Source organism: Syngnathus scovelli, chromosome 5 (assembly GCF_024217435.2).
Source record: "Syngnathus scovelli strain Florida chromosome 5, RoL_Ssco_1.2, whole genome shotgun sequence".
In the NCBI taxonomy this organism is placed as follows: domain Eukaryota; kingdom Metazoa; phylum Chordata; class Actinopteri; order Syngnathiformes; family Syngnathidae; genus Syngnathus; species Syngnathus scovelli.
The window spans coordinates 593,065-619,585 of record NC_090851.1 but is presented as its reverse complement, the minus strand read 5'-3'; the positions used below and the strand labels follow the sequence as shown (position 1 = coordinate 619,585).

General features: G+C 51.4%; 1 protein-coding gene across 1 annotated transcript in view; it reads left to right on the top strand.

Moving 5' to 3' along the window:
* LOC125968979 (voltage-dependent T-type calcium channel subunit alpha-1I) overlaps positions 1 to 25,562 on the top strand; it is a 41,356-nt gene extending 15,794 nt beyond the window's left edge. Inside the window, exons 3-38 of the mRNA XM_049720581.1 lie at positions 3,500 to 3,611; positions 4,388 to 4,521; positions 6,164 to 6,261; positions 6,598 to 6,757; positions 7,072 to 7,405; positions 7,500 to 7,592; positions 7,906 to 8,224; positions 8,298 to 8,524; positions 9,572 to 9,723; positions 10,451 to 10,636; positions 10,914 to 11,031; positions 11,113 to 11,268; positions 11,355 to 11,439; positions 11,512 to 11,657; positions 12,691 to 12,761; positions 12,845 to 13,256; positions 13,404 to 13,504; positions 14,174 to 14,297; positions 14,601 to 14,669; positions 15,816 to 15,994; positions 16,062 to 16,188; positions 16,499 to 16,624; positions 16,706 to 16,795; positions 17,608 to 17,800; positions 17,937 to 18,088; positions 18,152 to 18,261; positions 19,318 to 19,451; positions 20,305 to 20,375; positions 20,589 to 20,667; positions 20,729 to 20,850; positions 21,165 to 21,578; positions 21,661 to 21,795; positions 21,863 to 21,997; positions 22,065 to 22,245; positions 22,395 to 22,564; positions 23,644 to 25,562. Coding sequence (XP_049576538.1) covers positions 3,500 to 3,611; positions 4,388 to 4,521; positions 6,164 to 6,261; positions 6,598 to 6,757; positions 7,072 to 7,405; positions 7,500 to 7,592; positions 7,906 to 8,224; positions 8,298 to 8,524; positions 9,572 to 9,723; positions 10,451 to 10,636; positions 10,914 to 11,031; positions 11,113 to 11,268; positions 11,355 to 11,439; positions 11,512 to 11,657; positions 12,691 to 12,761; positions 12,845 to 13,256; positions 13,404 to 13,504; positions 14,174 to 14,297; positions 14,601 to 14,669; positions 15,816 to 15,994; positions 16,062 to 16,188; positions 16,499 to 16,624; positions 16,706 to 16,795; positions 17,608 to 17,800; positions 17,937 to 18,088; positions 18,152 to 18,261; positions 19,318 to 19,451; positions 20,305 to 20,375; positions 20,589 to 20,667; positions 20,729 to 20,850; positions 21,165 to 21,578; positions 21,661 to 21,795; positions 21,863 to 21,997; positions 22,065 to 22,245; positions 22,395 to 22,564; positions 23,644 to 23,919 — 5,791 coding nt within the window. The 3' untranslated portion in view covers positions 23,920 to 25,562. The remainder of the gene's footprint in view (positions 1 to 3,499; positions 3,612 to 4,387; positions 4,522 to 6,163; positions 6,262 to 6,597; positions 6,758 to 7,071; positions 7,406 to 7,499; positions 7,593 to 7,905; positions 8,225 to 8,297; positions 8,525 to 9,571; positions 9,724 to 10,450; positions 10,637 to 10,913; positions 11,032 to 11,112; positions 11,269 to 11,354; positions 11,440 to 11,511; positions 11,658 to 12,690; positions 12,762 to 12,844; positions 13,257 to 13,403; positions 13,505 to 14,173; positions 14,298 to 14,600; positions 14,670 to 15,815; positions 15,995 to 16,061; positions 16,189 to 16,498; positions 16,625 to 16,705; positions 16,796 to 17,607; positions 17,801 to 17,936; positions 18,089 to 18,151; positions 18,262 to 19,317; positions 19,452 to 20,304; positions 20,376 to 20,588; positions 20,668 to 20,728; positions 20,851 to 21,164; positions 21,579 to 21,660; positions 21,796 to 21,862; positions 21,998 to 22,064; positions 22,246 to 22,394; positions 22,565 to 23,643) is intronic.
* Positions 25,563 to 26,521: the final 959 nt, after the last annotated feature.

The following is a 26,521-nucleotide window of genomic DNA, read 5'->3' as shown; positions in this document are numbered from 1 at the left end:
GTCCGCATCTTCATCTTCTTATCATCTTCATCATGATCATCACCATCACATCATAAATGCGCGAGTACTTGTGGGTACTTGCCAATGTACATGCATGCATCACATTTCTTCCACACACAGACCAAAATACTGATACCTCGCTCGCACGCGCACGCGCACACATTGTGAGGGTCGGTTAGTTATTATTGTGCAGAATTGAAAAATTGTACGTGTCAGGGTGCATTAAGCACCAACGTCATGTTAATAATTAACCACAACACTTCATTCATGGCTTTATGGGCCCACCATAACGCACACGCTCGCTCGCTCGCTCGCTCGCTCATTTCATTTTCATCAACTCGCCGCAACGGCTCCAGGGGGGCGTAACATTGAATGATTTCCACTTAATGAATAATCTTGAAGCAGCACCGGGGGGGAGGGGGCGGGGCTTTTCATATTGGCTTATAGTCCCTCAAATCAAATCACTTTGACATCTGCAACGCTCTCAACATACACACACTCACACACACGCTCCCTCATCAGCGCAAACGGACCGTTCCGCCTTCATGTGCTCGCTCGCTGTCCCCGAACTGGCATTTAAAAAAAAAAAACTGAATCCCCAAAAGTAAACTCGACGGACTCCCGGCGACTTTCTCTTTGGCTTCAGTCTGCACGAGGCTCGAACTCTTTGGATTGTCTTAATCAGGATAAGACGAGGACTAGACTGAGATTAAATCTAAAGCAAGCAAAATAAGTTTGAGTGAGACCAAATAATGAGGAAAACCCCCAAAAAACGGACTATTTGAGAGCACACAAAAGTCAGCTAAGCATAAAACAAATGAGACAAACCAACAATCGGACAACACCAAGCACCAATTTTGAAAAATCTGTTTTTATCCAGATTCCCTTTATAGATCTTTGTTGAACTTTGGACTCGTGTCTGAGCTCCCTCCAGCTCGATGCTAATGCGGCTATCGGTCTTCATGCTAATGCCGCGGTCCGCTTTTAAAACTATCTTGAGCAAAAATCCAGCCTGGCCGCTTCACTTTGAGGAGTCGTCATTTTTGTCCTACTTAACTCATTCAGTGCCATTGATGGTTATAGACGTCAAATATATTAACTGGGTTGGCAACGAATGAGTTCATTCACGGTCAAACAACACGTCAAACTTTTGAGATCGAGTCTGGCAGCAAGACTGCCGCACTTTGATATGAAATTTCTTTAATGAGCCGTTTGGAGAGAAAAAAAAAAAAAAAGGCTGAGAATCATGCAACAGGCTGAAATCTCATCAAGCTGCTTTAATTGCTGATTTCCTGTCATCAGCTTTTAATATATATATATATATTTTTTTTTTTTACAGTGGGGAAAGCTCATTTGTTCTCTGTGCTCAGGGCCTCGCCCCCAATAAAGCGGCCGGCAGGTTTTCTTTCTCATCAATAATTCAGTGCGAGCAGCGGCGCCTTTTATTTGGAGGCGGATGTTTCGGCAGCGCTCGGCCTCCGTGTTCGCTGGGTGTTTGGGTTGCGAGCAGACTCGTTTTAGTGATCATTGAACATATGGCTGGCTGGCTGGCTGGCTGGCTGGCTGCTTTTGCCCATGGAAAAAAGAAACATGAAAAGAATGAGCGCGAGGCCTTCCAGGGATGTGGGAAAAAAAAAAATCCTCGGCGACGATGACAAAGAGGCCATTTCATGTAGCGCGTGCGAGCTATTAAAATGTCACAGCCGATTTGTCATTCTCAATGTTTTCCTTCAAACATTTGCGCCGAACAGATAATTGCTTCTCTGCTCCCGCCGAACCCGCGGCGATGCCGGCCGGCAAAAAGGTGCAAGTGGATGGCGAACGTGGAAGCGAGCACGATGAATAGCTACAACGAGCGCTGTTAGCTTGCCAGCGGCTATGTTTACACCAGGGCGTGTTGCGCAAAACAGAACACGCAAAGTCGCCGACTGGGGCGTCAAGTTAAGGTTTCAAGGCGAGATTTTAGTTTGGACTTCCAGTGGAGTCCTGTGTTGGGTGTTGTGCGTGTGCGTGTGCGTGTTTGTGTGTGTCTGTTTCAACTGCTGGTGGGCACTCCAAGTAAAGCTACCCACTCAAAGTTGGCATCAAGCTACATCACGCACACAAGAGGAAAAAGAGCCCAGCAGATGGTCCAATCAGAACCATGCGGGCGGGCTCGCTAGACTTTTTTTTTTTATTTCACCATTAATAGAAGTACTATATTTTGTCATTTTATACATGTATCTTTTTATTTTTTTAACGCTTCAGCATTTCAAGGGGACAGAACAGAAGGGTCTTCGAAACCAAGCAAAGCTTGCTATAGAACTTCCAGTTAAAAGAACGTGTGTGTGTGTGCCTGCGTTTGTGTGTCCATTGTACAGGTTGTCGTTCCCTGTAGTGGTGTCGTCACACTCGTACGAGCTTTGTCAGTTTGTCAGCCTGCTGAGTTTTGGCTTTCCCTCCCTCAGGCAAGTTGATGGACTGCTAAATGAGCGCGTTTCATAATCTCACTGAACAGCCCCCCCCACCCCAACTGTGTGTGTGTGTGTGTGTGTGTGTGTGTGTGTGTGTGTGTGTGTGTGTGTGTGTGTGTGTGTGTGTGTCACGAAATGTTCTGCTTGAGATTTTCATAAATTTAGCGCCAATTTCATTTGCCAAATGGTGACTTATTAAATTGCGTGCACATCCCGGATTGATCTATATTTTTATTTTTTGTGTGCTGGTTGTCATGGCAACAAGTCTGACGGACTCCCGTGGCAGCTGAGTGGGAGATGTAAAGTCGGATGGAATGCGGAAAATAGGCTTTTACTATGTTGAGGCTGAAAGAGCACCTTCGAGTTCAAATGAGAAGTGATTTAAAAATAAAAAATTCACGTGGCTTTTCATTTTGAAGCGCCTCATAAAATCGGACTTTATTCTAATGAGATTGCAATGTAGTTGAATCATAAACAGCAAAAAATAAGGAGGAGGTGCTGAAATCCTCTTGCACCTTTGGGCTCATCAGGTGCACTTGGCTGTACGTGGAGGAAAACGCTGACACGGCCACAAATGGCATCGTGCCCTCAAATGTCAACCCGACGGCAGAAGGCGTCAGCCGACTGTGACCGCCGGACCTGAGGCTTGGCGAGCGAGACACGTTTCGGGAGGAGCTCCGACCTGCCCCTCAGGCTTTCCCGGCGTAAGCGGGCCTCCCGAGATCCAGAAAGACAGACGAGCCTTTTTAATTCTAAAGCCTGAGCAGGAACTCCCAGGGTGTCATCACCCTGGGAGGACCCGCTGCCACCTTAGCCGGTGACCTCCTTTTGGTTGCCCGCGGCTCGGGAAGAGCCTCGGAGCCATCCGGAACCTTCTTCCTGACTGCGGCGAGGCCATGAAGCCGCGTCAATGGTGGCGCTGCAGATTAGCATAGCTGCTGTAAACAAATGAAATTTGGGGAGTCTCGCTACAGAGCCCTGGGGAACTCCACTTGCAAATCTTCCTGTTGGTCCTCAGTTTCCCTTAACCGGCCGTTTGTCTTCACGTGGTTCGAGCGAGTGAGCATGATGGTCATCCTCCTCAACTGCGTCACGCTGGGCATGTACCAACCCTGCCAGAACATGGACTGCCCCTCCGACCGATGCCAGATCCTCTCGGTAAGTTCTACCTTTCGTTCCGTTGCAATGACCGGAATGCAGATTTTGGATTCAGTGACCTAACTCTTGACACGCAACTGCACACACGCACATTCGAAATTGAGAATGGCTTCTTTTCTACAAAGAATCCGGGGAGGGGGGTCCAAAAGCCGATAGTTCCGTTAGGCGCCATCGAGCAGCCTGGCGCGGTTTGCGTTTCTCAACGCAGCGCTCGCTCGGATCGACGCCCACTAGAAGCTCCCGGCCGTGACTCACCAACTTAGCATGTGGTCTTCATGCTCTTGTGAGCATCTCGCTTGTCAGATGAGCACCCCCCCCCCCTCCTCCTCTTCCCCCCCCCCGCCGCCCGTGTCAAAGGTGGACGAGTGGGTGCTGTGCGCAGGCATACGTCTCCAGCCTGTTAGCGCTTACGCAACGCGGCGGCACGCACGCACGCACATGCAAGCCGTCCGTTGGCATCTCATTTGATTGACGCCAAGCATCGGTGGAGACGTGACGAGCCACAAAATGAAAGCTGACTTGACATCTGTTAGCATAGCGTGCTACTTGACTGTCGATTCTTAATTGCTTTTGATGTTTGTGAAATGAAACTCAACGTTGTATTTGATGAAACTTGTTTGTGACTTTGAGGTGTTTTTTTTTTTTTTAAACATGAACTGTCTTTGATTTTTTTTTTTTTTTCTTTTTCTAACTCTAAAATGAGTGTATTAGCATTTAGCGCACATGACTGCTAATCCAATAACCTGTTGACTCAAAGCACCAATGTGTCTCGGCAGGCTTTTGACGCCTTCATCTACATCTTCTTCGCCCTGGAGATGGTGATCAAAATGGTGGCGCTGGGAATCTTCGGCCGGCGCTGCTACCTCGGCGACACCTGGAACCGCCTGGACTTCTTTATCGTCATGGCAGGGTAAGCCAGACGTCTTCCTTTTCTTCATCCTCCTCCCATCGGGCACGGCAGAGGCGGCACCGCCAATTACGCACTCGTGCACCGCGGGCAACCCGCGCCATAAAAAGACCCCCGGGAACTTGGGCGAGCTGCGGGGAAGGGATTAGCGCCAGCAGCAAGTGTCTACGCCTCAAACTTGTGCGCGTGCGTGAGAACGCCAGCGTGACCGTAAAACAGCCCCCCAAAGCACACGACCGATTTTTAATGAGCGTGTGCGTGCGTGCGCGTGCGTGTGTGTGTTTTTCCTCAAGCTGGTTTACAGACTCAAACTAACTTCAAAATATTCTCCAACAGCAAATGTTTGATTGTGGCCATTTGAATTGAACCTGATTTTGCAATGTGTGCGCACGTGTGCGTGTGTGTGTGTGTGTGTGTGTGTGTGTGTGTGTGTCGCCACCTTGCATTTGCTTGCGTTTGCGTGCTTGTTGAAATGAATTAGCGCGGGCCCAATCGTCGGATGATGCGTGAGGTCACCGAGTTAATGGCGGGCGTCTGGGCCGCCGCCGCCGCTGATTAAATGCCATTTAGCCCGCCAGTCGTTCGCCGTCCGACCCTCTTGACCCTCATTAGTCCCGATGTTGATGTTTGACCTCGCGAGGTGGCTAAATAAATCAATAAATAAACAAAGACCGTGGCATGCGCAGCGTCATATCATTTGAATTGTTCATTCTTTCTGATCATTGTTTGCCTTTAGCTCTGTTGCCATATTTATTTTTATTTGACTACTGTTAATTGTTTATATTTGTTCAATTTGGGTTCAACCAGTTTGGATGAGCGACGATCAAATGACAGCCGACGCATCGGTCCGCCCGCCCGCCCGCCGCAACTGCGTGTTTGTTTTTCTTTTCACTTCTGGCGTCCTGTTCGCCAAACACAAAGCGTCGGCGCGTTCCGCTCCAGAAGCCCTTGGGAGAATCTCACGAGGAGAAAGTAAACATGGCTGAGCAGCCAAGCACCCCCATGAGGCCAAACAAACATGGAAGAAAGAAGTCACGTGTTCCATCATTTTAAAAAAAGGCTTTTTGCGCGATACTAAACTGGTGGAGCGTCTTTATCTGCAACTCAAGCAACTCCAGACTGTTTTGACGGACCTTTCTTTTTTTTTTTCCGCCTCATTGGAATCTGGCTGCGGAACGGCGCTTTTTAATTTCAATAGGCTCTGCGGGTTCCTGACATCTTGACACCCAATCTCCACGTGAGCTGGGAGTACTTTTTCTCAGCCCGGCAATTATCCCCCCGAAGCGGCGCCGTCATTTCATTGCGCTCCATCATCTCGCCGGGTTCTCAAGTTGAGAAGACGCCGGTTGGCGTCTCACGTGGTCGCCGGTGGGCCAAATGAAATATTGATTGTAAATTTGACACGTCACAGAGAAGAAGAGTGTTCTTAACACGCGCGTCAAATTTGAATGATTACAAATTTAGAGAGTGCCAACAACGAGGCTCTCTTCACGTGGGAACTTTTTTTTTTTCTTCCCAAAAAATTGTTCCGATTATTTTTTTGTTTTTGTTTCTTCTTGACATCGCACTGAGGTCTTTTCAAATTTGTCCTGAAAATAAGGTCCAAAACAATCCAGTGCTTTTTTTTCTTTTTTCCCCCCCTCAGCATGGTAGAATACTCGCTGGACCTGCAGAACATCAACTTCACGGCCATCAGGACGGTGCGAGTCCTGCGACCGCTCAAAGCCATCAACAGAGTGCCGAGTGAGTCGCGAGAACGCCCAGCTCATTTGACCCACCAAAACTCCATGACCAGAAATTATATTTCGGCTCGTTGAGGGCTTGATTTATTTTTTGTTTTATTGATGACAGTTTTTTTCCCCTAAAATCAAATTTAATTGGATTTTAGTTCATTTGCATTTCATTTATTTTGTATTTGGTTTAATGAGCGAGGACTGCAATTGACTTGATCCAAAAATCTTAACGATAATGTCATTTCATTTTGTTTTACGTTGAAATGAAACAAGACAAACGCCAATCATTGTTTGGTTACTTTCACGAATCCCGTCCGTCTCTGCGTGTGCGTGTTGCGTTGCGTAGGCATGCGCATCCTGGTCAATCTGCTGCTGGACACGCTGCCCATGCTGGGCAACGTGCTGCTGCTCTGCTTCTTTGTCTTCTTCATCTTTGGCATCATCGGCGTTCAGTTATGGGCGGGGCTGCTGAGGAACCGCTGCTACCCGGAGGAGAACTTCACGCTGTGAGTGTGCCGTGTCTGCGTCCGTCCGTCCGTCTGTCCGTCTGTCCGTAAGGTGGTTGGCTTCACGTAGGAAGTGGCTTCAAAAAAAAGTTCACGGGAGGGTCAAAGCGTTGCCACGGCAACCAATTTGAAGATTAACATAAAGCCATCATGTAACGCCCTGACCCACTTGACTTTTTTCACACACACACTGGGTTGGCAGGGAATGAGTTGAAATGGCTGCCCCCCCCCCCCCATCTAAAATGGCTACCAATTTTGTGGCTTGCCATGCGAACCAAATGTCAACTGCTGCGTCAAACGCTTTGCTAAATCAGGACGACGGGCGTCCGCCTGCCGCATCCGTACTACATGGCGGACGAGGACGACGAGCGTCCCTTCATCTGTTCCTTGCCCATGGACAACGGCATCATGTCGTGCCGGGACGTGCCGTCGCGGCGCGAGGGCGGCCGCGCCTGCTGCCTGGACAAGGACGACGTACTCCGCCGCCGCTCGCTGGGCCTCGGCGCCGAGCCTCCGCTCAACGGCTCGACGGGCCTGTGCGTCAACTGGAACCAGTACTACAGCAGGTGTCGCACCGGATTCAGCAACCCGCACAAGGGAGCCATCAACTTCGACAACATCGCCTACGCCTGGATCGTCATCTTCCAGGTACGTGGCCAACGCTCCTTGCCTTTGCGCGTGTGTGTGTGTGTGTGTTGATGCGTTTCGGGCGGGGTGTGTGTGCGCGTGTGTGTGTGTGTAGGTGATCACGCTGGAGGGCTGGGTGGAGATCATGTACTACGTGATGGACGCGCATTCCTTCTACAACTTCATCTACTTCATCCTGCTCATCATTGTGAGTCTGAGCAATTTCTTTTTGCAGCGTGGAAATGGTTCGCTTGATGGCTCATTGGGATTCCTGGGTAGGGGGTGATGAAATGGCCTGGAAGATGGGGGAGATGAAAGCTGGGAAGTAAACATGATGAAGATGAGTATGGATGGATGGATGGATGGATGGACTGCTTTGATGGCGGATAGGGAAGAAGCTGGCAGGACGTTTGGCCTGCTAATCATCAGCCGCCTTTCTTTGCAAATGAAGTCATTTCTCGGCGCGAGTGTGTCGGTTTCCAGGGTGCACCGACTTTTGATGCCCCGCTTGACTCTCCAAGGTGGGCTCCTTCTTCATGATCAACCTGTGCCTGGTGGTGATCGCCACGCAGTTCTCGGAGACCAAGCAGCGCGAGCACCAGCTGATGCAGGAGCAGCGGGCGCGCTGCTCGTCCTCGTCCACGCTGGCCAGCGAGCCCGGCGACTGCTACGAGGAACTCTTCCAGCTCCTCTGCCACGTCCTCCGCAAAGCCCGCCGCCACGCGGTGGCCCTCTTCAACGCCCTGCGCGGCAAACCCCGGGGCTTCCGCGCCAGGGGCCGGCGCCCGGCGCAGGCCAACGGGAGGGGAGCTCGCCAGCGTCGTGACCTTTTGCCCCACGGTGAGCGCCTGCGCCATTTGAGTTTGATCCTATTCAGGGAAAAATGATTTCGCTGAATGCGCTCCACCCTCAGGCCCGGCGGCGGGCCGCGACAAAACTAACCACGCCCCCCGCGGCGAGCCCCCGTCGCTGCCCGACGAGGCGGGAGGCCAAGCGGACAGCTGCGAGCGCTGCGGGCGGCTGTGGTACGCCACCAGGAGGAAGCTGTGGGCCATCGTGGAGAGCAAATACTTCAACAGAGGCATCATGATCGCCATCCTCATCAACACCATCAGCATGGGCATCGAGCATCACCAGCAGGTACGGACGGGACGCAAGCGTGCTCACTTTTGAGTTGCTCACCTTTGGCTTGGGGTCAGGGGTCGGCTCATTTTTTTTGGAATGCCGATTCTATGGGCGAAAACGCAATCGAAGCGAACGCGACAATGGAAAGAAGACGTGACTTTTGCCCTCTTTTGTTGTCTGTTTCCCGACCCCGCTTTGTCTTTCCATCGACGTCTCCCCCGCTCGATACACGTCGGCTCTCGCGGCGGCTAAAAATAGTCGGGCGACGGCGGCGCTCTAACCGGGAAGACATCCAGCGGGGCCAAAGTCGAACTGGCTCAATGTGACGCGGCACCTGCGTCGCCATGGAGACCAAACACCGCGGCGCTGGTCGTCACCCTCTTGTCAACGAGACAAAACGCACGTCGGCACGGTCGGTCGGCCCCAGTTCCGATCCGAGCGGATCCTTTGGCCATGTGAATCGCTTTAGGGACTCGCTCCGTTGCGATTCCTAGACACTCTCCAATATTGGGATATCACTTGGTTGCGATGGGATGTGATTATCGCCCGCCGACGGTGGTGCAACGATGGCAATAGGTTTTCCATTTGCTCCGATGACCATGCCGTTAGCCTCGATTAGGAGATGAAGCAGCATGTGGATCACTGTCTTCTTAACAGCTGTCAACGATTCACCTGTTTGTGAGCAGGCCGAGGCCAAATAAATAAATAGAATGAATGAATGAATGAATAAATAAATGGTGCTTTTACAACATTTTGTCCGTGCAATGACAGCGTCCGTTCCCTCGCGCGCTCGTTATGGATCTAGTTGAGCCGTCGCCGGTCAGGTCTTTGCATCTGATCCTCGGTCTGCCTCTAATGAGACCGGGACACAAAGCCGCGCTCGCGTCGTTAGCCAAACGGGTGGGCAAGCGTCGTTAGCCTGCCGCTAAGCTCTTATTAGCGCCTGCCTGCCTGCCTGCGTGGCTGCCTGGCTGCCTGGCTGCCATTCCTGAAGGGAGGCAGCACCGGGTCGGGCCGGGTCGAGCCCTTTTCTCAAAGTCCGTCTTTGTGTGCGGCGCTCAGCCTGAGGAGCTGACCAACGTTCTGGAGATCTGCAACATCGTCTTCACCAGCATGTTCTCCCTGGAGATGATCCTCAAAGTCACCGCCTTCGGCTCCTTCAACTACCTGCGCAACCCGTACAACGTCTTTGACGGCATCATCGTCATCATCAGGTGAGACGCTTCCACAAATCGCATCCCTCTGATTTTTATTTATTTATTTTTTGCTGCCTGAGCTCCAGCTGCTCGGAACCTCGTCAAGTGTTTGAATGCCAGAGCGTCAAATCATCCCTTTTGGTCTTTTGTCCGGCTTCAGGTGCTTTTTATGCGTTTCCTGTTTGCCGCCTTTGATTGGACATGAAAGCCCCCCCCCCAGATCAAAGGAGGCCGTCACGCCACGCCGCGCTGTATCGTGGCCTTATCTCCAATTTGCCGCTGTCGGCGCGCCTCAATGCGCTCGCTAAAGTGTACGGCGCTCCATTGTCGCTGCTCTGCTTTCTCCTGCCATGGAGGAGGCGGGGACTGCACCCGCCTTTAATTTGTCAGCATGATGGACATTCCGGACAAAGACCCGCCCGCCTGCCCGCCCGCCCGCCCGCCGACACAAAGGGATTCGTCTCAGGCCGATTTCGATATTTAGCTGAGAAAAATTGCAATTGATCTGCCAGTTGATTAAAAAATATATATAACGAGCTCAACTTACAGCAATCAAGTGAGTTGCAAGCAGAACTGTTTAGAAATATTTTTGCTCTGTCTTTGAGAATTTTTTTTAAGGATTTTTGAATATCGTCTTTTTTTTATGTCCAATAGAAAAGAAAAAAACAATTGACAAATATTGACAATTTTTGTGGAATCATAAAACAGCTCACCTTTTTCTGCTTTGCCGCGTCCATCCATTCAGCGTGTGCGAGATCTTGGGCCAGTCTGACGGCGGGCTGTCGGTGCTGAGGACCTTCCGTCTTCTGCGGGTCCTCAAGCTGGTCAGGTTCATGCCGGCTCTGAGGCGGCAGCTGGTGGTCCTCATGAAGACCATGGACAACGTGGCCACCTTCTGCATGCTGCTCATGCTCTTCATTTTCATATTCAGGTAAGAGCGAGCATATTTGTGTGTGAGCCCTAAATGGCAAACTTGAAGATGTTGCGTGTCCCAATACTTTTGTCAAGTGTTTTTCGCCAGGCAGCCATTATGCGCGGAGTGTTTTTGTGTAACTTGCCGGCCTTGAGAATCAGAGCGCCCAATTATTCTTTTGGACTCCGGAGGCCGAGCCGCGCGTCACGCTCCGACGAGCGCGCCGAGGGCCGACTCGCCGGACCCGGAACGACACCGGCGCAAATCATCTTCTCTGCTTTCTGTCTCTGGTTAGCATTTTGGGCATGCACATCTTTGGCTGCAAGTTCAGCCTGAAGACGGAGACGGGCGACACGGTGCCGGACAGGAAGAACTTTGACTCGCTGCTGTGGGCCATCGTCACCGTCTTCCAGGTAATGGGTCGGGTCCGCCGTGTCGCCAGCAAAATGAACTATTGGTGTGGCTTGCTTGTGAGCTCCTGGGTGCGCTTGCAGATCCTGACGCAGGAGGACTGGAACGCTGTCTTGTACAACGGCATGGCGGCCACCTCGCCGCTGGCGGCGCTCTACTTTGTGGCGCTCATGACTTTCGGCAACTACGTCCTCTTCAACCTGCTGGTGGCCATCTTGGTGGAAGGCTTCCAGGCCGAGGTAAGGCCTCAAGTCAAGTCGAGGCTCGCCTCGCCTCGCCTCTCCTCACCTCGCAAAGCCCGCTCACCTGCTCACGTGCCCGCCAGGGCGACGCCAATCACTCCTATTCCGACGAGCGCTCCTCCTCCAACTTTGACGAGAGCGACAAGCAGGATTCGGTCAAATTGCCGGGTGAGATTGGCCGTGCTGGCAAAACGTCACAGACGGGGAAACGTCAACCATTTCTCCATGTCTGCTTTCCAGACCCCAGAATCTGCACCTTGACGCCAAACGGCCACCTGGAGCCAGGCGGGTCCCGGGAGAGGCGGAGCTTCCCCGGCGGCGAGTCCCGCAACAGCAGCGTGATCAGCGGCGGCAAGGGAAGCCTAGAGAGACGCTCCCTCTCGCTGGTGCGTGCGTGCGTGCGTGCGTGCGTGCCTTCCGTTGGGCGCCGTCTGGCCAAAAATGTTGAAGCAACCCAAATCTCAACTGGGGCTCCCACACTTGGACTGGCCAGTAAATGACGAACGACCGATTAAACGCAAGCATCAATTTGGAGAGCAGCTGCCGGTCCTAATTGGACTTTATCTGACGCCGCCGGCCCGATTGATTAAAACGCAGCTGCGCGGCACAAGCTGGCTTTTTCCATTTTTCCTCCGTAGTCGACACGGTGAAGATGCCGCCGAGATGCCGACGAGGCTGAAGTCATCGCCGTCCTGCTCACAGCCTCTAGGGGGCAGTAAAGACAAAAATGTGCAACCCAGTAGCTGAAAATATCCCAGCAGGAAACGTAAACGCCAAAACAGGTCCCGGCACGGCGTTTGTCTTGTCGTCTTGGTTGTCGCCCATGGCTCGCGGCATCCAGTGCGGAACAAATGATCCCGACGGCAATTTCCGCTGTCTAAAACACACACACGCGGGACTTAACTTCCCGTGCGGCACACTTTGTTACTGTTTCCATAGCGACGGGCGCATGGAAATATTTTCTCTCAGGATGGTGTCTTAGCCAAGGCTAAAACATATAATTAGGTCCATCACGCTGAGAGGATTAGACACGCCGAAACAAACGCGGCTGGCTGGCTGGCTGGCTGGCTGCTTGCCTTCTCTTTCTCCACAAATCAAACCGGGTCGCCACTTGCCGGGTGGGCTTTTGCATTTTCTAAGGGCGGCCTCATTTGAAATGTCGATTCCAAAATGATCGGCCCCGCTCGAGCAGACTGAGCGTTGGGAACGTTTGACGACCACCGCTGACGGACTGACGTAGGTGACCTGAAAACCCCCCAGGCCTTCAATTTGTGCCAGCGCTCCTTGTGTCGCTTTTGCGATTGAATCCAATTTTGTGACTTGTACGCAGTGTCGATGAAAAACAGCTTAATCCAGATCTGATCCGGAGGCAGCGTAAACACGCCCTGTCGATTAACATCACCTTGTGTCCCATTTTAGCGACACGGTCGCAGTTCCAACTACCACAACTGGGGGCGCCCCTTCTATCCTCATTCTGCTTGGAGTCGCAGGTAAGAAGCAACGACCGTTTCCCGTGGTGAATTGGCTTTGCTTCAAATGGTGTCAATCCTGTTGCTTCTCGCGTCATCCCAAGGTCCAGCTCCAACAGCCTGGGCCGCAGGAACTACGGCTTTGGGGCCCCTCTGGTGGGGGGTAGCCTCCGCGTTCACGGCAGCCGCACCCCTCAAGCCGCCGAGCAAGAGTCCCTCCTCTCTCGGCGTGCCCATCAAGCTCCGCCTCCTCACGGTCCTCCCGCGGCCGGACCGTTGCTTTCCGGGAGGGAGCGCCGGGCTCTGTCCCTGGAGCTGCCGGAGCTGGGGGGCCGACCGCCTCGCGCCGACTCCCGGAAGAGGAGCAGCAGGGGCTCGGTGACGGGGGCTTCCGGGACGGAGCGCCGGGACTGTAACGGAAAGACTCCGGGACCTCACGGCCGGCTGATGGTTGACGTTTTCCCGCAAGTCAACGCGCGCAAAGAACGAGCAGATCTGGATGAAGAGACGGACTATGTGGGTGCTTTGTTTGAAACGGCAACTTTTGTTTGAAACGGAATTGTCTACAAAGTCCAACTTCAAGCATTAATATGTGTGTGAAAGCCAAAAGCCCAAGTGGATTGTTTGAACTGGAAGCAGTCAAAGTCGGTCCTTTTTTTGCAGGGTCTTTGCTTCCGCGCGCAGAAGATGGCCGAGGTGTACAAGCCCGACTGGTGCCAAAGCCGAGAGGACTGGTCCGTCTACCTGTTCTCCCCGCAAAACAAGTGAGCCGGACATTTTGCTGACGCTTTCTATCATCATTGTCGTCGTCGTCATCATCATCGGCCAGCTCGTTTGTTCGTCTTTGTCTCTTGACATTTGCCACCTGGCGACGTCGGCGGGAGGAGCTTTCCAAAGCGTCAAGCTCAGGCTTCGCCGTCAAGCTCATTTAAAAGCCCGCCTTTGGGATTTGAATTGGGAACCTCGAAAACAAACAAAATGGCTTCCTCTCCACAGTGCCCCCCCAAGGCTTGGCGTCACTCGAGAGAGAGAGAGAGAGAGAGACGGGTTGCCTTTGGCTCGCTGGCGCCCGCCATCTGTCGAGGTGCTATTTTATGGCGTGTTTGTCATCCGCTCGTGCCATCGGCAAACAAACGATGCCACGTCGGAGGGGATCCTGTCTGCGATACCTGGGGAAACACCAGTGGCGGCTTATTCTTTCTTTCTTTCTTTCTTTCTTTCTTTCTTTCTTTCTTTCTTTCTTTCTTTCCCTCTCCAAATTCCGTCTCATTGCTCACAATTGTCACGCATTGTATCACATCACATCACATGGCATGGCATGGTAAACTGTGTTCCACCCGCGCAATCCGATCTTGATGTTACGAAAGGAACAAATCTGGGATTGTCTCTTGTGGTTTTTCCTCCCCCTGCCCGCCTGGCGTCCGGCCGGCCAGGTTCCGGGCCCTCTGCCAGTCCATCATTGCTCACAAGCTTTTTGACTACGTGGTCCTGGTTTTCATCTTCCTCAATTGCATCACGGTGGCTCTGGAGAGGCCCAGGATCCTCCAAGGCAGCCTGGTAACGTGATTTACTCTTATGGCCTCTTACTTGATCGCTTTGCACGTCCGCTGGGCTCGAGGTTCATCTGTTTTGATCCGCAGGCTAAAAATTGCCGGTGTGGCCTGTAGCAGCTGGCCCAAAGGGAGCTTATTTCAAAGTATCTGCCGATATGAATGGCCGGCCGGCCGGCGCTCTCTTGAGGCCGTCGTCACGTCCATTTCGGCTGACAGAAGCCCGTGTTGTTTTTTTTTTTTTTTGTATGCCGACATGCTTTTCCTTTCTATTTGTCCTTCTCACTTGAGCTCTCGTTGTGTGTCGCAGGAACGGCTTCTCCTCACCCTTTCCAACTACGCCTTCACTGCCATCTTTGTGGCTGAAATGACTCTCAAGGTAAGCGGCCATCCATTCATCAAGTGCATTAGCGGGCTCTCGCACCTCTTCAGCTTCTCCCTCCCTCCCGCTAATGGCAGCAAACACTCTTAATCCGCTCTTATCCATTATTCATCCGTTATCAAGGGCGCCGCTAATTCTTGGCGGTGGATGTTTATGGTAGCGGGAGGCGAGGCGAAGTTCACGTGTTGCTAGCACGTCCTTAATATGTTTGTTCCTCGCATGTTGTCGAGGTTGCGCTCTCGTAACGCTGCCTGGAACGCAGCGAGGCGAGTTCTCCGTTTGTTTGAATCCTGCCGAGCGCTGACCTAGCGACCTGTTAGCATCCTGTTAGCATCCTGCCTTCCCAGGCCACACTGACGACAGCATTTGACAAAGCTTTCACTTCGATATCAAGCTCAAAACACAAAAGCTATCTCACACACACACACACACACACACACACACACACTGCAAAACGATGCGCACAGCCTCGATCGCACGCAGGCTTCTCATTCGAAACAGTGGGAGCACATTGATCCCCCTTTGAAGAGAGAAATTCATCAAGATGAAATAAATGAAGGTCTCTAGCATTTTTTATTTTGCTTCTTTCAAGTGAAAAAGCAAAGACCACATCCGCAAGCCAAAGTGTGTTCATGGTCGTTGAGCTGAGTTGCGATTGTGCATTTGAGAGCATGTGCTTGTCATGCGACATTTGAAGAAAAGAAAAAAAAAAACTTTGTTGTTTCCCCAAAAACCTCATGACAGAATTCGTCGTCGTTTTCCCCCATTCTCTTTGTTTCCCCCGGAGGAAGCAGGCAGCGTTGCGTTCCCGCTTGACATTTTCTCACGAGCAGCGTTGGCAGGTGTCAAGTGACGCCCGTCCCAAACAAAAGCCTTTATTCCCCCCCGTCACAGACGCTTCCCCCCCCCCCCCCCCCCCCCCCCCCGTCACAGTCTTTGGGACGCCCGCACGGCTCCCCAGGATATTCGTATTCCTCGCTCACGTGAGCTCAATGTTGACGAATTTGTAACATGGCCTGGATGGCTGCATCGAGCAACGTGAAACAAAACAAAAGAAAAAAACGGAGCCTAATCCGGAAAGGAGATGGTAACACGAGAGCGTGGTCTCACCCGCCGTGCTTGGTCTCCCCCTCATCTCCGCAGGTGGTGTCCATGGGCCTGTACCTGGGGGAGACGGCCTACCTGCGGAGCAGCTGGAACATCCTGGACGGCTTCCTGGTCTTCGTCTCGCTCGTCGACATCGTGGTGTCCATGGCGGGCGGCGCTAAAATCCTCGGCGTGCTCCGCGTCCTCAGATTACTGCGGACGTTGCGACCCCTCAGGTGGGCATCCCGAGGTGCGCTTAACCTGAACCGAAGCTCACCGCAAGCTCTCTCTGCTCCCTGGTAGGGTCATTAGCAGAGCTCCCGGTCTGAAGCTGGTGGTGGAGACCCTCATTACCTCCCTCAAGCCCATCGGCAATATCGTCCTCATCTGCTGCGCCTTCTTCATCATCTTTGGAATTCTCGGAGTTCAGGTAGACGGAGAAGGGTCGAGCGAGGGGACGGACCGGCCGTACGGGGTCCGTGTTGAGCCTCCATCTTGAAAAGTTGCTTTTCCTCTGCGGCCCGGCGCCACCCTGCTTTTCTTCTCAGCGTTTCCATCACGCTTGTGACTGCCAATCCTCCTCACGAGGGAAAAGCAGGCGCTCAGTCGGACTCTTTCATGTGTGCGCTGGAGCTGCTGCGTCGGCGGCTGCTAATTATGGAAGCGCTTCACAAAAAGCCACCACAACAACAACAAGCGTGTCTTTGTGTGTGCGTGCGTGCGTGCGTGCGTGCGTGCAGCTGTTCAAAGGCAAGTTCTACTACTGCGTGGGGCCGGACGTGAAGAACATCACCAACAAGTCGGACTGCCTGGCTGCCAGCTACCGATGGGTGCATCACAAATATAACTTTGACAATCTCGGCCAGGTACGAAGCGTCGCCCCCGACGGATTCTTTGAGCGCTGAAGAACTCGAGTCTGACGTGTGCTTCTGCCTCACGTCCCAAAGGCTCTGATGTCCTTGTTCGTTCTGGCCTCCAAAGACGGTTGGGTGAACATCATGTATCACGGACTGGACGCGGTGGGCATCGACCAGCAGGTGAATTCATTTGAAATTGCAAATATTCCGCCACTTGGAAATGTCAACGCTCGCCGCATTTGCCGGAACTCGATGCGTTTGTTCACCTAACCCTCAAGCGGAGGCCATTAAGGAAATAACGTCCTTTCTTCCGTCCGTCAGAAGAAAGAAAAAGAAAAAAAGACGAATCCAATTTTAGCTTTCATCTCGTTCTCACACAATTGCACGTCCGCCGCTTTTTTGTGACACTCAATCCGGGATTGTTGTTTGCTAATGGTGCAGCGTAATAACTTTCACCTGCTCCTTTTCTATTCTTCTGCATGTATTATAGGCTCATAAATTATATATTTCAATGGAAGATGTCTTTTTTTTTTTTTTTTTTTGCGCAGGGCCGGCCGCTTGGCTTTAGGTAATTGGCTGACACTTCTATAGAAACCGGACAGTGATTGGACTTTTAAAAAGATGAAATGCGGGATAGCATATTATACGGCATACTTGAGAGGAGAGAAGAAAAAAAAAAGTTTCCCAGGTCCACCTTCACTTTGTGAGGATCGGCTCCGTAGTCGGCTATGGTAGCAATTTCACTTTTGTGTTTTCAAATAGCTCGATGAATGATGTCGAGGAGTTTACAATCACGATTAGCGCCGGTGTTAGCGCTAGTTGAGGTTTAGCATTTAGCATTCGTAACAATGAGGTCATTCATTTTAGGGTTCGAGGATCCTGAACAATCTTAATGATCACACTCATGAAAAAAGGAGCCTAGCCTAGCCTAGCCTAGCCTAGCCTAACATACTGTATCCATCTTAACTCGCCGTTGTCGCCCCCACTTGCAGCCGGTGATCAACAACAACCCGTGGATGCTTCTCTACTTCATCTCCTTCCTGCTCATCGTCAGCTTCTTTGTGCTCAACATGTTTGTGGGCGTGGTGGTGGAGAACTTCCACAAGTGTCGGCAACACCAGGAGGTGGAGGAGGCCAGGCGGCGCGAGGAGAAGCGCCATCGGCGCATGGAGAAGAAGAGGCGCAGTAAGAAAACAGTGGAAAACATGCTAGCACACATGCACAAACAGTAGCTAGCCAGCCAGCCAGCCAGCAAGCATTTTTGTTCCTCAAAGAGCATGGAGCAGCTCCGCCACTGCAACATTCTTTCCATCGTGTGCAGAAGCCCAGAAGCTCCCTTACTACGCCTCCTACGGCCCGACTCGACTGGCCATCCATACTTTGTGCACCAGCCACTACCTGGACTTGGTCATCACCTTCATCATCTGCATCAACGTCATCACCATGTCACTAGAGCACTACAGCCAACCTCAGGTAATCAATCCATCATGTGGTTGAAGGAGCCAACATCCCTCGTGACTATCTTGTTATTCTTAGTCTCTGGAGACGGCGCTGAAGTACTGCAACTACTTCTTTACGTCCACCTTTGTCATTGAAGCCACTCTGAAGCTGGTGGCCTTTGGATTTCGCCGTTTCTTCAAGGACAGGTACGACGAGGACCGCTTTCAGCCGGGCGGGTCAGGCGTGAGTCCCAGTTTAGTCGTCGTCCCCCAAAGCCAAACGTGGCCGAGAAAAAGAAATATAGCCTTTTCTCACATTTGGAGTGTTCTCATCATTATCAAATGAGAAGGAGCAGATTTTTAGCGCTTCTTTCTAATTGAGTCTGGCCAGAAGATGGCCGTGAAATTTGATGACTCGCCATAAAAGGACAAACTGGAATCCTCAGCTTATCTGACTCGCGGGGGTGCGCGCTGCTTTTAATTTGATATTTTTTGAAGCATTTGTTTTTCAGCTTCAGAGATGGATGATTAAAAGCCACGTGTGACTCATCCATTTGGACCAAAATGTCTTCTTCAGTTGGGCAACAAACTGGTGATGACATTTGTGTTGTCCTTTATTTTTTTTTTTGTGTGTGTGCAGGACTATAATATATATATATTTATTTATTTATTTATTTATTTACACCCACGCCAAAGCTGTGCAGGTGCAAAAAATAGAACTTAATGGATCTCAATATCGACAGAGTGATTTGCCGTCCGCCGCATGGAGCAGCTGCTGCTGCGCAAGTTCTCACTGAGGAAATCTTCATGATTACATCTGCTGCTCCATTTTTAGAAAGGCGGGCGGGCGCTCCAGAGCGAGCTTTTTCTGTTGTTGCGTGTTTTTCACATTTTGCTGGATTGAAGGGTGCACACTTGCCCGCCCGCCCGTCTGTCCGTCTTGGTCTTATTTCATCAAAGGCAAAAAGGACGACTCAAATGTCATCTCTTTGGTAAATGATGACAAGGTAAAGAAGTCCCGGGTCCTCGGCGGGTGCGACGGCGCTCTCGCCCTCGCCGTACGGGCCTAAATATTCCTGAGTGGAGAATCGGCCCTCGGGTGCGATGCTATCGTTAGCATGAATATTCATTGGGCGAATGAGCATCATGGAAAGAGAGAGCTCCTCAGCCTCTAACCTGGATGACTCTCGCAATCAATCCACTTCTGATGAAGATGACAGCAGGTGTGTCCCTGCGTGTGTGTGTGTGTGTGTGTGTGTGCAGGTGGAACCAGTTGGACCTGGCCATCGTCTTGCTGTCTGTGATGGGCATCACGTTAGAGGAGATTGAGATCAACGCCTCCCTCCCTATTAATCCCACCATCATCAGGATCATGAGGGTGCTGAGGATAGCGAGAGGTAGACGCACATTGACTTCTTCTTCTTCTCTGCTCTGTTGGAACAAATGTGAGAAATCTTGGATGCTCACTGAGCTCAGGTCTGGCGGGATTAACTGACATTGTGCTTTTCTTACATCTGCCGCATTAGCATCTCAATTCCCAACCGAGTCGGCAATCGGCGTCCGGGCCCGGCGGGCTTTGCCGCTTTAACTCGGAAATGAGTCGGATAAGAGATAATTACGGCCATCGCGCGTGATTCCCCCCCACCCCGCGACCTTTTTGCGCAGAACAGGGCCGCGCGCGCTAATCAAACGGCAGCTGGCGGTAATTAATGAGCGAGCCGGGTGGCGGTTTGATGGCTAGTTGGAGGCTAGCCGGCGACCCGTCTTGCGGTTTTATCACCCACGCTAATGTTTAGCGTCTGTCTGGGGCTGCGGGAGATCGTGTTAGCGCGCTCACCCGCTAGCTCCTTCCCTGACATTTTTTTGGTGCTCTTTATGCATATTAAAAAAGAAACGTTAGCTTATCTTGGATGTTGTGCTAAATGTGACCCTTACCTGAAGTGAAGAATTGTATGTTTTGAGGTCATAATGATAAGGCTTTTCTTTCCTTCTAAAGTCGTCATTTTAAGAATGGAATGTATATACATAAAAGTCACCTTTTTAAAAGTGAATTTAAAAAAACTTCCACTAATTCCCTCGACTGTTTCTCTTCCCGCTAGCCGTTGGTAGCTTTTAGAAATTGGGCCTGCGGGAATTGGAGAGTGCCCGTTTTGATCAATCGCTCGTAATCTCTCCGGTCCCGGTTGCTCTTTTCTAGCCGGTGTGTAATCTTCCACTTTGTGTGCGTGCGTGTGTGTTCTCCCTCTGCAGTGTTAAAGTTGCTTAAAATGGCCACCGGGATGAGGGCTTTACTGGATACTGTCGTCCAAGCTCTGCCTCAGGTGAGCAGTTGCGGGAGGGAACTCCCGGGAATTGATTAACATTTACAGAACGATCGGTGGCCACTGTCCGAGGAGGTTCTCCCGACAAACGTCAGGTCAACAGAAAATGTTCTTACTTTTCGAAAACTTCACCGTAGAGTTGCAGTTTGAAAACTGCCATCGAGATTTGAGTTGCTGCAGGGTGACAGACATGATTGTGATTGTGTGCGTCAGGTTGGAAATCTCGGCCTGCTGTTCATGCTGCTCTTCTTCATCTACGCTGCTCTCGGCGTGGAGCTCTTTGGAGAGCTGGGTAAGAAGTAGCACGGCCCGTACCGACGCTGTCAAGACTGATCCAAAATTTCCGTCCTCAGTGTGCAACTTTGACTATCCGTGCGAGGGCATGAGCCGTCACGCCACCTTTGAGAACTTTGGAATGGCGTTCCTCACGCTCTTCCAGGTCTCCACGGGCGACAACTGGAACGGCATCATGAAGGTTTACATTTTATCAAGCCAACTGACATTCAATTTTACCATTAGCTAGCAATTCTAACAGAAGCAACTTAGCATGTGTGATGCCAGCAGCCTACGTGGTTACTACTGACATTCAACTTTAACATTAGCTGGCAATGCTAACAGAAGCAACTTAGCATGTGTGACGCTAACGTTAGCTATGACACTTTTAGCTTATCAGTTTGCGGTTTGAGTAAGAACATTAGCTACAGATGCTCGAAAGGAACTTTGCTGAACCAATGCTAATATCAGTTCACAATGAAATTGATGGTTGATCTTTCCTCTTCTCCTCCTCAGGACACCCTCCGCGAGTGCCCGCCGGGGTTTCCGGGCAGCGACTACGGCTGCCACGCGGGGCTCCAGTTCATCTCTCCGTTGTACTTTGTGTCCTTCGTGTTGACGGCTCAGTTTGTCCTCATCAACGTGGTGGTCGCCGTGCTCATGAAACACCTGGACGACTCCAACAAGGAGGCGCAGGAGGACGCCGAGATGGACGCCGAGATCGAGCTGGAGCTGGCCCAGGGCGGCCTGTGCTGCATGATTGGAGGCATCGGGGCCATCGCGGGGGCCACCGGCGCGGTAGGCGGCGGCGCCGCCGTCGGGGACCCGGGCGGACCTTCCGTGGCGGGGCCAAAGGACGCAGGGGCTGGCGGCGCTGCTCCTCAGGACGGACACACCAACCGCAGATGTCGACTTTATTCTCCTGCTCAGGTAATGATATTATTTAGCGTCATTGCCGCTGCTGGAGTAAAAGCGCCCGGCCGGGCCTGCTTCCATTATTTGTGTGTCACAGGAGAGCCAGTGGCTGGACAGTGTTTCTCTGCTCATTAAAGACTCGATGGAAGGGGACATGATTGACAACCTGTCTGGCTCTGTCTTCCATCATTACTCTCCTGTTTGTAAAGACTGTGACGGGCACACACAGGAGGTAAACACACACACACACACACACACACACACACACATCCAGGGGCTGACTGTGCCGGGGTTCTCAGGTCCGTCTGGCGGAGGTGGAGCGGACCTCACTGATGTCGGAGCAGCTGTCTGACAAATCATCGTCTACAGCACTGCCCGATGATCTCAGCCTGGATGAACACGCCGGCTACCAGATGCTGATCGGAGGAAGCCAGGTACACACACACACACACACACACACACATAAAAGTCTCCATCATCACGGTCGCTCTTCTCCTTCAGGGCAGCAGCAATGGCGGCAGCTCCCACAGTTCAGGTGAGTTGCCAAACGAGGGGCGATACGAGGGGCTCCCTGGTTCTGCTCCTTCCGGAGGAGAAGACAAAGAGGAAGCGGTCCACCAGCTTTTCGAGACCAGCGTCCGGCCGCCCTCAGTGCAACGACAAAGCCCGGCGCATTGCACAGGTGCCGTAGAGCGTCACAACTACACAATATTCCGTCAGAGAATGAGAAGATTCAAAATGGTGACTTCAGTTTGAAGCAATGAAATCAAACAAAAGCAAGAAAACTCAGCCAGGAGCACCCAAAAAGCCGACTGGGATTGCGTTTTGCAGGTGAGCGCCTCGGCGGCGTGGACGGAGGCCTGGGGTCTTCGCCGCTCTTCTACCTCCCGGCTGACTTCTTTCACCCTGCCGCCGGCCCCGGAGACGGGCCTCCGTCCCGGTTGGCCTCCTGGGCGTCCCTCCGCTCACCCGGAGCAAACAACGGGTCCACGCGCTCACAGGTATTAAGACCGGATGAATGAATGGATGGATGGATGGATGAATTGACATCTTGCACCAAAGTCTTCCGGGGTCAGAAATTCACCCCAAAAATTGCGCAGACGTGTTCATCCAGGTGCGAATTTCCATTCGGATGGAGTCCAACTGGCCCGGTAGCCTCCCCAACTAGCGCGGCGTGTACCAACTTAGCTTGAAGAGCATGCAAGCCGCATGCATCCATGCGCATGGGGTGGCTTCCCTCCGCCGGCGTGGGCCTGAAACAAGAACAAAAGGCCGCCGGTCTTTTTTCGTTCTTGTGTATCCATGGCGACCCATCCCTCCTTCCCTCCCTCCCTCCCTCCCTCACACCCGCCCGCTCTCTACCTGGCGGCTTTGTAAAGCTCAGTGCATCTGTGATCCGCTAGCGCTCGGCGCCGAGCTAATTAGCACGGCTGCCGCTCAGCTTTGTTGGTCTTGGCTGGCGCGCGCCTTGCCATTCTTCTCTCCGGTTATCATGTTTTTCCTTAATCTCGTTACGCGGGCGTTCTTCTTTGTTGTGGAGAGCTCTTTCCTCCCCTCTTCTTTTGATCGTTTTTGCCCCAATCTCTCCATCTCTGCCCTCTATGTTTTTGCGTTGGGGGGCGGCGGGTTGCTAGTACGTGAAGCTAAAACGGCGTAGCATTCGAAACAAACTAGGATCAGAAGAAAAATACAATAAGAATACAGTTCCGTAATGTTTGGTAGATGGGATATTTTAAAGCTCCAATTTCATTTGTTGATGAATTTTTTTCATTTGTGCCTTGTGTTGCTAAATTAGCTTTTGTTATTTAGCTAGCTAGTTAGCGAGCTTGGTTGTTTACTCACTAGCTTGCTTCAGTCTTCTGTTGGTCGTTTAGTGAGTTGCGCATTTTGCTTGCTTGTTGGCTAGTTTGGTTCTCAATTTGTTTCTTAGCTTGTTTGTTTGTTAGCTCGTCTTATCTCATTGGTTAGTTGCACAATGATTTTGTTTGCTCATTAGGATGGAACGGTATCGCTGAGCTCAAGGTCCCATTACGGATTGTTTGTTGGGACTTGACGCAAACTCAAGTTTGTCTGTCCGCAGCACCCGTCCCAGAGCGACTCGTCGTCGGCCGCCGGCAGTCCCGAAGGGAGGGCGGCGCTCCAAGAAGGCCTCGGCTTCGGCATCTCTCCACCTCGGGGTCACCCGTCCAACGTCACTCGGGTCCAAAATGAGAAGTACGACTCTACTCCCCACCTCCCGCCCACGAAAGGACTCCACCCCCAGCAGGATGAAGAGGCGGGCCTCTCGCTGAGCCGTCAGCAGACGAACACAAAAAGCAGCCTGGAAAGGGACGCAAACTCCCGCAAAAACAGATGAAACCTTTTTCTCCTCCCATCGTGTCAGAAGTCGTTCTGCGATGACCCAATTCTCTCGTCTTTGAACCGTCTGCTCTCCGTCACTCGACCGCTCGGGATCGGTCGTCGAAAGCGCCACCTGTCTTTCCCCATTCGGGGAAATCGGGCTCCGGAAGATGACGGGGAAAAGCTTCTCGGACCTCCCGCCGACGCTTGTTGGAAGGGGAAGAACCGCCTCGTGGCAGGTCCACGTTTTTCTGGTGACAACAGCATTGACCGACGAGTGCATTCTGTCGGGTCTGGGACATTACCAGGTTCTGGTCTGCGATCTTGTGTGCGCATCTGTCTTCCAAAGACACCTTTCCCGCAAGCGGCCACGCACTGTCGACATTGATCCACGAGAACCCTGTTTGACTTTTGGCCGACAGTTAGGACAAAGGAAGAGCAAAGTGTACGGCTGCTTGCTGGAAACGGGTCTTGGGATTTTGTTGGATCTGAAAGTCAACCCGTTCCAGTTGTTTAGCTCACTACTATGTCAGTTTGTTTGACTAGCTTCATGGTTAGGTCGAGACTCTGGACAACGTTGGCGCTTTGGGTGACACAAAGCCAAATTTGGAGTTGGTATCAATGATGTTGCCACCTTTTGTTCCCTTGGCGGTCAGGTGAAGACCAAAAACCACAACTTGTGTGTCTTCACCGATTGCCACGTTGGATGAGTCATAAGTTTGTACCTTTCACTTCCTTGGGAATGATTATTTGTCGGTACGCGTGACTTCCTCGGTGGGCGCGTTGAGACGTTTGACCCCGAAAACCCAAATGGATTCGCATTGGTAGCGTACCTCGGCGCCGCTTGGTGGACTTTGGAGCTGCTAGGGTCTGAATGTAGACGACTGATTAAAAAACAAAGACATGCGGTGCACCAAAAGGGCTAAAATGGTGGAGTGCCGGCACGGGCCAAATACGTACGTACTGTCAGCCTCGGTGGGCCTGGAATTGGAGCTCCATCCCAGCCAGCCTAGTTTGACATCTTTGCTCATTGAGTTGAGTGCATTTGAAAGGGGACATGTTGTGGAAATTGGCTTTGGAATCAATTCTGGTCATGTGATAAAAGATAGGCAGAGCTGCAATGTTGTTGGATGCACAAATCAAAAAGTGCAAAGATATAAGTTTGGGGGTTTTTTTGCTGAAAATGACCAAACAGCTCATCTGACTCAGGTCTGCCGGCGTGTAGCAAGAGAACAAAACAAATCAAGTACGGCAAGCGGCGCCGAGCAAACTCTGACTCCGCTTTGCCTCGTCCGTTGTTCCCGTTGGCTGGTTGGGTCTGGTACAGAGTCCAGCGGTCTCGCCGCGTTTTTTTTTTTGTGAGACGTATACGTATGCATGACGTGGAGATATGTTTTTGTAGCGGAGACTTTGCAAGTATTAAGTATTGTATAGCATCGAGTTTGCCTCCACCACGTTGGAGATATGCAATACGTCCTTGTAGTAGAGCTCAGAGAATGGAGATCATATTTACGTCATTGGATTCAAATGCCAGACTGAAAGGTCACAGAAAGGGTGGCATTGTTACATGTGATGTGTATCCCACCTCCCCCAAATTGCATGTGCCGTTCTGTTTTCCTGAATGTCACTCTGGTGTCATATAAAAGGAGCTTTTCAGCAGCTGAGCGTCTCCGAGGCATCATTCTAGACACCGTCCGCGTTTATTTAAAAAGAATCGTTTAGAAATATTATATTATTAATAAAAATAAACTACACGTGTATATTTCAAAAAAATATTTTGAAAATTGTACCAATTATAAAAAGAAAAACATGCTCTGCTGGTTCTTGTAAGGACCAGGGCAGCACAACAGAAGCATTTTGGACCTTCTCAGAGACTTGACGGGGCTAATTCATCCACCAGAAAAAAACGTTCTAGTTCTAGTTAGCACTCGATCAGAATGAGGTAGCAGCATTCTGTCTTCAGAATCAAACGTGGACGAGGTCATTTTCGTGAAAGAGATGTGGGCCGCTAACGAAGCAGATGCTCGCAAGGTCGAGAGGAAAGAAGAAGACATGGACGGGAGAGACCTCCGCCGCCAATTAGAGCTTGCCCGTACGAGACCTGCGAGCCGAGCCGGGCTGGGCCGGGTCGTGAGCTCATCATTGCCATTTTCATGTACAAGACGCTTTCTGACTTGCAGCGTTGGAATCCTTTTATATGACGCTACATTTCGGTTTTTTACAGTTAAATTCGTTTTGAGTCTGCAATTCTTTTTATTTTACGGTTCGGTTTGGATTAGTTTTAATATAGGGAGTATTTGAAGATCTTTAAGTGCTGGAAAAGCCTAGCGTAAAAGTGTCTAACGTCCACTCCTCGAGTAGGCACTTCAACCAGGAGCATAAGTCGCTCGTTGATTGGAACATCATTTTCATCGGATCATGACGAGTCCAGTTAAAAGTTCCGCTGTTCCTTCTCGTAGAGTTAAAAGCTCCGTCCTTCTCGATTTCAGCACACTGGTGGTGCTGAAATCAAACTCTCCGTGTGTTGCTCTCCGACATTTGCTATCGTCTCGAATATCAAGTCATGAGTTAAGTGGAGTCATCGGCGGGCGAGCTGCCTTCGCGCTCCACGCAAAGAT